This window comes from Chaetura pelagica, unplaced genomic scaffold (genome assembly GCF_000747805.2).
Source record: "Chaetura pelagica isolate M959 unplaced genomic scaffold, ChaPel_1.0 scaffold104, whole genome shotgun sequence".
In the NCBI taxonomy this organism is placed as follows: Eukaryota; Metazoa; Chordata; class Aves; order Apodiformes; family Apodidae; genus Chaetura; species Chaetura pelagica.
The window spans coordinates 3,640,310-3,651,062 of record NW_009953786.1 but is presented as its reverse complement, the minus strand read 5'-3'; the positions used below and the strand labels follow the sequence as shown (position 1 = coordinate 3,651,062).

Here is a 10,753-nt window from a genome sequence, read left to right as displayed (position 1 = left end):
GGAAAGAGGAAAGTATTAGTGGACTAGTTGTGGCAGAATTAAATTAGTAGCAACAAACATCTGCCAGAACAGAAGCCTCTAAGATGGAAGCAAACAGAACCATGTTATTCCCCATCAGCTTAGGATATGGCCCAAGAACAACTGCTTCCCATCAGAGCCACCATGCACACCTTTTTATCCTACTAATCACAATTATGAAATCATTCTCTTCTACAGATGTCTCTCTGGTCTTCACTCTAATAGCAGTGGAATCAAAAGCTTTTCTTTTGGGAATACTTCCTGTGAAAGCTTTCTTAGTTTTTACATATGCCATCAGCATTTTCTTCATCTACCCTGTCATCTTTGTTTAGGCCTTCATCATTCACTCGATGCTTCATTCACCTCCATGCTCAAATTGTCAGATGAGAGAACTATAATATCCTGTACCTTTTTTGCAGCCTTCACACCTGCAAGGATAAAACATGGCATTAGAGTAGGGCACAGCAAAGCAAATTTAGAAACACAGGTAAAAACTGCTAAGACTTACGTTACATTCAAATAGTATTAGATTATTTGCCTCATAGTGTAAAATAAACTGGTTTAATCATCACTTTGAGAAACAAATATGACCTCTAATTTAATCACGACAGCGAAATGTTTCTCCATTACTGAAATCCTCAACTGAGTTCTTCTAAATTTAACATTTGGCTACCAATCTCACCTTTACAGCAATGGGAGAGCACTGGGATTTCTCTCTGCTCATACAGGTTCCTGAGAACTAATATGGTTTATCCCTGAAGGACTATATATCAATGCAGCAATGAAAGAATTACAGTAACCAAATTTATCAGTTTAATTGCCTGGGCAAAGTTTCACAGTTTTATATTACCATTTAAGTTACTTCATTTTGCAGTAACTTAATTCCCAAATGGTGCACAGCCTAATCTAACCTTATTTTGCTCATAGGTTATATGATGCTACAGTATATAAACATAACAATGGGAGAATTCTCCTCAGAAGTGAAGAAAAGTCTATTGCCATGTTCCTAACCTATTTCCCAAGCAAACAACCAAAGCACACTGCTAGTACTGTGTATATTGTCTATTCTTTAGGGGTATAATTTCAGCTTAGAGCTCACATAAGAGAGACAAACTCATGTGACAGTTATCTATTGGGCTTGATTTTTACCTATATTTATATTAATCAAGATGCTTTGACTTGAAGTTTTAACTACATATTTTTCTAACGCATGGGGAACTTAAGAATGTGCAGCCTGAGCTCCAGAACTTACCTTCCTTCTGGTACCTCCTCTTGATCATGGGTTTCTCCTGCCTCATCTTTATTTTGAGAAGGAGCTGGTGGTTCCTCATCGTATTTTTCAGTCTTATCAGCATCTCCCTCCCTTCCATTCTCCCTCTCCTCTTGTCTTTCATCTCCAGACACTTGATGTTCCTCCTTACTCTCCTCATCTGCTGGGGACTCACTCTCTATCTCCTGCCCAGCTATCCTTTGACAAACATTGTCAGCATCTGCTTCTTCCTGCTTTTCTGTAGTGAGTGATATCTGAACAGAGCTTCTCCTTTCTTCTTTCTCCTCTGGCTCTTCAATAAGAAATTTGGGAGGATCGATTTCAAGCAGAACAGAACTTTCCCTTTCAGCATTTTCCTTATTGAGCTTGTCAATGTCTTCTTCTTGAGAGCAGGACTGGCTCTTCTGGATGGCCCCCTCTGTAAGTAAACAGGTTATCAAGGAATCTGTCAGCAATTCTCTGATAGTCAGTAACAGTATTAAAGTAGGGTTGCACATTTAGCATAACTTCTGTTGCATTTTGAACAAGCCCTTGCTTGTTTCTCCCACTTTCAAGGTGTCTCCTAAGCAAGAGCAGACTACTTCTTTAAAACTGGGATATTATGGGTCACAAACTGCTCCTTCCAGACAAGTTACTGGAAAATGTTTTCTCACTGATATTTATTGTCACTCAAGCCAAGGTTAATAATCTCCTCATGCAAAGCACTTCTTTGAGCAGTTTGCCACCATGTCCACAGGAACATGAACTGTAGGTAGAGGTTCCTTGAGCAATTTTTACTCACGCTGATGAGCATGCACATAACCCAACCAACCTGGAGCTGCTCAGGAGAGTAATAGCTATTTCTGTGCAGTTGTACTCTTAGGAACTAAAAGCTAATCAGAAAAAAAAACCAACAAAAAAACAAAAAAAAAAACCCAAACAAACAAAACTTCTAACCTGTTGAATCTGGTGGCTTAGTTTCTCTTGTTTCTGTCTCATTCAAATGTGATTTTTCTTGGATGACCTGTGGAGAAGGCAATTGATGTATTAGTCAGTGTATACAATGTTCATGTTGTATTGTTCCTCACGAACAGTTCCTCTCCTTACAGCCTGATGTTTTTGGTCAACTCAAAGTGCTCTGTGTTCTAACACACTTTTCCTATAAATTATGGCCCTTACTTCAATCACTACCAAGCTGATAAGATGGGTATCAGTGCAAAGCAAGTGAAATTATCTCTGTTGTAGTCAATAGTAGTGACAGCATAAATGGCCCAAAAATGATCAGGTTTGAGTCTCAGGGACTAAAAGAGAAAAACACCTGGAAATGAGCTATTGCCCTGCACTAGCTTTTGCTGTTAAAAACTAGGTTGGTTAAACCAAAGATAGGAATATATAATATCCTAGTAAAATGTTCAGTAACAGTCTTACTGACAGATTTCAAAAAGTCTTTTGCTGTTAATCAACATCTGGTAACAGCATTTTTAATGATCCAATAATTTATTATAGGCTGATGGAAACAGTTGCCAGGAATTGGAGCATATAAACCCTCATGTCAGTTTTGTAGCTTCATCTTCTCTACATTTTACAATGTTACAGTGACACCTAGAGGTGATTCATACCAAGCCAGTTCCTCATAAAAACTATTACTGTTCCATTTATGACTAGTTACTCATATTCCTATGTCTTTTGCTCCATGTGTTCTTTCATCAGCCACACCTAAACTAGAAGTACGACAGTGACCACAGTAAACCATGCTTATCTGTGGTTGCTCAGTGCTCCTTTTCCACCTGTCTTCCTCCTCTCATGCTACTATGAAACTGGTGCTATCATCAGATCAATAGATCCACTAGGTGTGAAAAATGCAGATACTTCCAAGTATTTTCCAGAGAGACTACTTTGTCTTTGAGCTACTGGATTAAGCAGTGTAATACATATTTCAACAAAATATACAGGGCCAGCCACTTAATTTTGTCTGTCTTAATAATGCAAGTAGTCCCACAGCTTATTCATATTGTACTCTGGGCATGAATCTGTCCTCTTACTAAACATTGGTTCTCGTAAACCCTCTGCATTTTTTATGGTGTGAGTTACTTATTTATTTATTTCATCAGACTATATAGAGAATAGGCATGAAATTAAAGCAATGTGTATCCACTTTAAACACTGAGTTCAAGGGAAAGAAAACTCCATGAGAAACAAAAAGAGCTGAGAAAAACTGGATGAAACTGCATTAAAGGATTTCATCAGGAATTCTTCGGAAAATCTTGATCTGCAAGGGACAAAGAAGCTGTCATATAAGCAGGAGAATTGAGACTGATAGCTACTTGGGATCCAATTGTTCCCAGAAAGCTGCAAACCACAAAATGAAAAAGGCCTAAACACAGCTAGGTAAGTACCTTTGAAATATGAATTGGAGCCTTGTTCACACAGAACTTAAACATAAACTTCACAATTCCAGATGGATCTTAGGGAATCAACTCATGCTCACTCTGTGTTTGTCTTGGGTTTGGTTTTTTTTTTATGGTGAAAAGCACCCAAAGAAGTAGGGAAAAGCCTCAGACTTATTCGTTCTGCAGTGTGACCGCAATTAGTCATGCACTCGGATTCCTGTAAGTGTGTCAACCTCACCGCGCCACTGAGGACACCAGCTCTGAGCAAATACAGTCAGCTGAGCAAATAACCAGAGAAATGGCCTCCAAGGTCTTTTGATGCATGGGTCCAGGTTTCGCTTCTGCGTTCAGAATTAATTGCAGGCACACAGTGCTTCCTACTAAATATTGCTGTAGTTTGCAGGTGTGAAATACAGAAGCCAGCTTTTGAAAATCCACCTAGTGGAACGCTGGATGATGCTGAATATCTGAAAGTGCCAGAGCATTACATAAATTACTACAGTGTTTATTCAAGCATCATTTCTCATCTCTTACATTTTAACAGCGGAGGAGGAGCTCACACTAATTTAATCAGGAAAAAAACCCCAAACAAAACAAACCCCAAAAAACCCAAACAACAAATGAAACATTTACTGGTATCCTTCAGAATCAACAAATACAGTTATTTGAAATAAATACAGGGTCAGTAGGGCACCAGAATAAGAAATACAAATATAAAGACTAGATATTGGACTATTTGTAGACACATGAGTTTTCTACATGTGAGCATCCTAGTTTTCTTCATGTTTTGCTATTTGTAGCAAGATGTGACTTCAACATGTCAAACCTTGGTCTGGCAATAAAAACACCCACTTTCACTCATTGTTTCTTCCTGTAAAGAGTGGGATTGTGCCAGGTTGACACAATCCGGAGCTAATGGAAGCCAATGCATCCCTCTGGAATGGATGCATGCCACAGGAGGCACAAAGATGTCCCTGCAGTTTGTCAGGGGCATGTGCCCATGTGATGTCCAAACCGAGGCAGCCAAGCCAGCTGCTCTGACACTCCACAGGTCATGAGCACCCAAGGCCATCAGATTCTTTGGAAAATCTCAGCCAAAAGGTGTGGTGGTTTGTCAATAACATCCAACCCTCCCCCCTACTCTTCCTTCAGTCTGTTAGTAGTGCTTTCTTAAAGGTTTATTGAACTTAATCCTTAATGGGATTTTATTTATGTATTATTCTTCATAAACTTCCATGATATGTGACTTTTTCTAGTCTCTAATTTCTAAAATTATAGGAATCAATATTACTTAGTGGAAATTATGACTCCACCTTATTTTCCCCCCTTTCTTTAATGACTTGAATATGCACAACAAGATTAATGGTAATACAGTCATTTTCCCTACTTATACAAGCCAAAAGCTTTCAATTAAGTTTTTATTTTAGTTCCACAAAAGGTTAAATATGAAAGGTTGTGTTGTGACCCTGCAAAACATACCAAAGCAATAAGGTGTATCTACCTACAGAAGTTGGTATTGTGTCTTCAAAATCACATTTCCCAGACTTAAACATAGTATTTCATATGGAGTACTGCTAGATCATAAGTAACAGAGACAGAATAAAAGCTCACTTGATGATAACAGAACAATGCCAAATACTCCAGAAGCTAAAATTTCAGTATAGAGCAACAGAAAAAAAAACCAAAACACTTCTGGAAAACTGACTTTAGAAACCTACATAAATTATGCAATAAGCAATTGCATATATAAATATAATATATTTTAACAGAAATTTGAAATGCAGTGAGAAATTAATGTTTTTTATAGACATCTGACTCCGTTTTAATGAGCTTCTTTATACTGCAGCAGTTCTACCCTTGGAATGTTTTCCTAGCTAACTTTCAAGTATTTTTTTATTCACCTAAAAAAACTCTGCTGCTTTTTTTTTTTTTTCCTATGGCAAAAAAATTGTATAATGAATGGCCTCACAAAGCAGCCCCAACCTTTTAGTTAGAAATCCTTTATTACCCCATCACATTTCATTTGATGTCAAGACATTATTCGCAACTTTAATCAGCCAATACCAAGACCTAAAACTTTGCATATGTCTAAACCACATTTCTTATTCCATGCCTTTTGTTCTTCAGGTGCCTCATGTTCTTTAGATATTTTGCAGAGCTTTATTTTGTCAAGATACCCTGGTTTTGTGTAAGACTTGATCACCATCCATTTACCAACACAATTAAGTTATTTGAGCTTTGTGATGAATTAACTTCACTCACAGCCAGAAATCAGCCATGGGCTTTGCCACCTGAACATGGTAGTGTGGGTGGTACCAGTATCACTGCACTGGTATGTGGGAGAATGCTTCATACACAACCTTGGGGCAACAGCAGGTGCTATCACCCAGGGCTTGGAATCCATGCCTTCCTTCCCTTTTGTTTTCTTTTTTAATACATCCACCCCACCACCCCAACAATGTAAAAGAATCAGTGAATGTATTTCTGATACAAACTTACAACTGTAGAAAAAGTACACTTGGGAATTCTGCTTTTACTGGCAGGTGGTACATCTGCTTCCCTGTCATTATTTTTTGCTACAGTACACAAACTGCTGGCAACTTCAGGCAAAGTTTTTGACTCTTCCATAATCTTTATAGAGCTCCTTGAACTAGATAAAGAAATAATTCTTCCGTATAAATCAAACTCATGTCGCAAGTATTGTTTAATCACACACAGAAATGACCTCTGAGCCATGAGAATAGTAACTCCCCCACTAGGAAATACAAGAGAATTTCCATGTGACCTGCTGCCTTGAAAGCACTTTGGTAATGAGGTAACAACCTCTGTATCAAAACGTATTCTAAATACTGAAAAATCCCTTCGAATAACACCATCCTAGGTGTTATTGTACTAACAGTAACAGGTTGCTTTTAAACATCTTTACTTTCATCTTGAGGTCTAGGCACTGTCATTTAACAGTCACCATCAGACATAAGAAGAGCTTCAGAGGTAGATATTTATTTTTTTTTAACTCAAATTGCCTGATATAATTTTAATGCCTCTGGAATACACAGAGGCCTGCGATAGTGACCAACAAATCTGAGGCTACAAGACCAGAGCATTCAGCATTACCTGGCTTTGACACATGTCCTTTCACTGCACCTGGGAAATCAAATCAACCTGTTACTATCACTTTTGAATTTCTCAGCTGAAAAATCAGGGGTAACATCAGGCAAGCACAATCACTGGAGACTCTGGCTGCTTGTTTAACCAACATATTAGACATCCTCACATCTGACCCTCTTCTCACTAGTAACTAGCAATAGGACAAGAGGAAGTGGCTTCAAGTTACACCAGGAGAGGTTTAGGTTGGATGTTAGGAAAAACGTCTATACAAAAAGCATTTTTAAGTGCTGGAACAGGCTGCCAGGGAGGTGGTTGAATGTTTTTTGTTTAAAAAATCATAGAGATATGGGGCTTCAGGATGTGGTTTAGCAGTGGGGCTGTAGAGCAGAGGTTGGCAGAGTTATGTTGAAGTTTGGACTGGATGATCTTACAGGTCTTTTCCAACCTGAACCTTCTATGATTCTATGATTTTATGACCCTTCTCTATACTGCTCAATGACCTCACATTTGTAACAGCTGATGGGGTTCCAAGTGCTTCAGAGGTGCATATGTGCCTCGTATGCACCTGTGCCATACACTCAAAACTTTTTGGTGATATTCTTCCATATTTTCTCCATTGCCATTACATGGCTTATGCTCTAAAGTGGGCTCCATTATTGTCACAGTGTGAGAAAGGAGGGGAAAAAAAATCTTTGGCTTGAAAGCCAAATCAGTGGCAGAGCTTTTTAACTGCAGGCATAAACCACCCATCTGTCAAACTACTCAGGCAATGTTTTGCTACAGTATCAGTTAAGTACCTTCATTGTTAAGAGACTGTTTCTCAGCTTTACTAACTACTTGAGCTAAGCATGCGGTGATACAAATGGCAAAAAAAAATTCTTGAACCACTCTTCCTGAGCTGCTTTTGAGATATCACACTGCTGGAAGATTTCCAAAAGCTTACAAACTTCAGAAGTCATCCCTGACAACTTCGATGACTCAATTTGAATTAGGCTCCAGAAACACAGGTTTCTAAATTACTCACTTCATTTCATGAGAAGGCAGGTTTGGATGGAGGGGAAAGACCTGGGTTCTCTTTATTTCCCCTTTATGGACCTTCTTCTGTGGCACCTCATCATGCAAGCAGCACCCAGTGAGTGGAATGTGGTGGGACTCCTCCCAGGCCCTGCTGGGGCTGCTGCCCAGCCAGGCATCACAGCTCCTTCTCTTTGGTGCACACATGCACAAAACCCAGGGTGCTGCCAGGATGGCACCAAATTACTTGCATTCCAGAGTAGCCACCCTTGTCATCAAAAGTCATTGTAGTGGAGACCCCACATTTAGTTGCAATGGCACCCTTCTGCTGGAGGAGGCACTCAAGCCTGGTACCCTCACTACTGGCAGATGTATCTGACAGGGGTTGAGAGAAGTCCTCACCTGAACACAGACTAAATGGGTAGGATATCTGATGACAAAATGTGGATTTTAGATGACTGGAGTGGGTGAAGACCTCTTGCCTGAGCAAGTCCCTCCTACCACTGGCTTACCTCTTCAAGGAACCTTCTGCTTTTACAGGATTGCTCTCTGCTAACCTTCTTGTCTTGCTCTCCTGCTCTTAACAGTTATCTCTTCATCATCAGGTCTCTCCAGTTTTGCAAAGGAATTATAATGGATTCCTTAAATGGTAACTGTAACATGTTGGTGTTAATGTCATGCCCATAAGACATTTGAGGTGGTGTGCAAGTATTTAGAAATCAGCTGTGGCTGCTTTGGTTCCATAAATTCCTCAGAGCTGCAGAGAGAGCAAAACCACAATCGTGCCTAGGGCAGGATCCTACCCAGGGAACATTATAGAGCAGGCAGCAACTTCAGAGGCCACATGAAAGAAAAATGAAACAGCATCCTGAATTGGAAGGGCACGAATGAACCTCCTGTGTCAGTAAGAGAGAAAATGGAACAAAGCAAGATGAAAATGTCTTGTTTGGAGAAAACGTACCAGTTTTATGGACAAAGAAAGTCAGAGAGAGAGTAATAATTCTAATATATTGTAGCTCACTCAAAAACTGAAATAACTCTACCAAGAACATATTTAGGTAAAGCCATCTGTCCTGAGGGGAAGAAGAGCATTCCCGAGTATACCAGGAGGTGCTGATTGGCTGCAACCCCCAAACAGTGGACAACCCATCTGCCAGTCCTCTAACCTCAAAACCACCACGGACGGCAGAAACTCTTGCAGGCAGATGAAAAAAATAATAATAATTAAAAAAAATTAAACAATTCCTGCCTATTCGGCTGGAATATGAAAACTTCACAGAACATGGACAATCTGGAGAGCATTTAAATGATGCATAAGGGACCCATTAGGATTTGTAGGCAAAATGAAGGAATCAGAACAGTTATAGACTGAGGCTGAATGGATATTAAAACACACATGGCAAACAGCAGTTTCATTGCAACTCCTAAAGCAGTCTGTGGGTTGCAACTGTAGTGTGATGCCTGCACAAAAGGGACAGAGGGTTCAAATAGAAAGCACAGCTCCCACTGCTGGGGTGTTTTTAGTGAGGGAAACAGCCTCAAACTGCTAATAGTTATTAGTCCTGTGGGAAAGCCTGTAAAAATGGCAGGAGACCAAAGATACAGCAACCTACAGGCAACTGCAGAAAGTTCAACACCACTTTACAATGGCAACAAAAGGGACTTTCTGACTCTGCAGGTGAGTATATGCAGGTTAATGGTATAGAATCTCTAAACTGTTTAATTTGGAGGAAATAAGTGAATTTCTTACTTTCTTTATAAGTGGAAGGAATAGGACTGAATATTGAGTAATTTTGTGGGAGGATTGTCACAGACTACTTAAAAAGGTGAATTTGAAGAAAAAGTCAAGACATTTAAAGACCCATACTGTAGATCTGCTGATTTCCCTGGGTGGTAGTAGTGAGAAAATAACTTAAAATGACAAGTAATACATGCTACCTCTTTCAGTCATGTGGTGACAGGGTCACACTGCACTAGGTGGAAAATGGCTGGCAGACATTTGGCAGCACCAACAAAGCAATAAGTTGTCTGCAGGCTACACAATGTTATAGCTCCAACTCAAAACAGAAATAAACTAACCTCCTGTATGAGGCAGTGGAGGTATTTCAGGATGGCAGTAAAGGCAGAAAAGCAGACATTTTCCTTCAGAGGAGAGCAATCCCTATATTTTGCAAGAGTACAAAAAGTCCATGTGAAGCCTGTGATTTGGAAACTATTCCAGCTGCTGGTGAAGTCAGAAGAGACATTACACACCCCAGTTGCTTATCACCTCCTCTTTACCCCTCTCCCATTCCCCCACTTCCATCCCTGTTGTTCTGCCTTTTTGCTCCTCTGCTAAATCCAGTTCTGTAAAATAAGCCAGTTAGGAAAAATTTAAAAACACTCCTACGATTAATAAAGCAAAGAGCAACACCTCTCCAAAGAGGAAAGGATGAGAAGCAGTATGTAGACAAAATTCACTGCCTTATCCAGTTGTATCCATGGCCACCTATTGCACCATCTACTAGTAATTGAGAATGATCAAATTATTTTGCAGAGCCAGGCTGGGGACAGCCAAGTGTTTGTCAGACAGCTCAGTCATTAGAAGAAAGAGGTGGCCTTTGCTCATAGCTGGGGCAGGGTAGATGACAAACAGGCACATCATCCAAAACAGATTATTATCTCCAGCAGTGCACAGAACTGGATACTGACTTTCTGAAATAACTGTAGTGAGTGGATCACCTTGCTCATGGCTGAAAGGAAACAGAATAGGACTGTGTGTGCCTGAAGTGATTGCAGGGCTGCTCAGTGCTGCCATACAGGGTCCACCTTAGATGAAAGATGTGCTGGTCTTATTGCCTGGCAGCTAGCACTCCTGCAGGGTCATAGATTCATAGAATCATAGAATGGTTCAGGTTGGAAAAGACCTGTAAGATCATCCAATTCAACCTTTAACTTAACTCTACTAACCTAGCTCTACCAGCCCACTGCTGAA

The 10,753-nt window shown here is 39.9% G+C and overlaps 1 protein-coding gene across 1 annotated transcript in view; it reads right to left on the bottom strand.

The window, feature by feature from the left end:
* The window catches only part of MYLK4 (myosin light chain kinase family, member 4), a 25,462-nt gene that overhangs the window by 10,360 nt on the left and 4,349 nt on the right, over positions 1-10,753 (bottom strand). The window contains exons 2-4 of the mRNA XM_010000966.1: positions 2,225-2,291; positions 1,271-1,706; positions 427-446 (exon numbers count right to left, since the gene is read on the bottom strand). Coding sequence (XP_009999268.1) covers positions 427-446; positions 1,271-1,706; positions 2,225-2,291 — 523 coding nt within the window. The remainder of the gene's footprint in view (positions 1-426; positions 447-1,270; positions 1,707-2,224; positions 2,292-10,753) is intronic.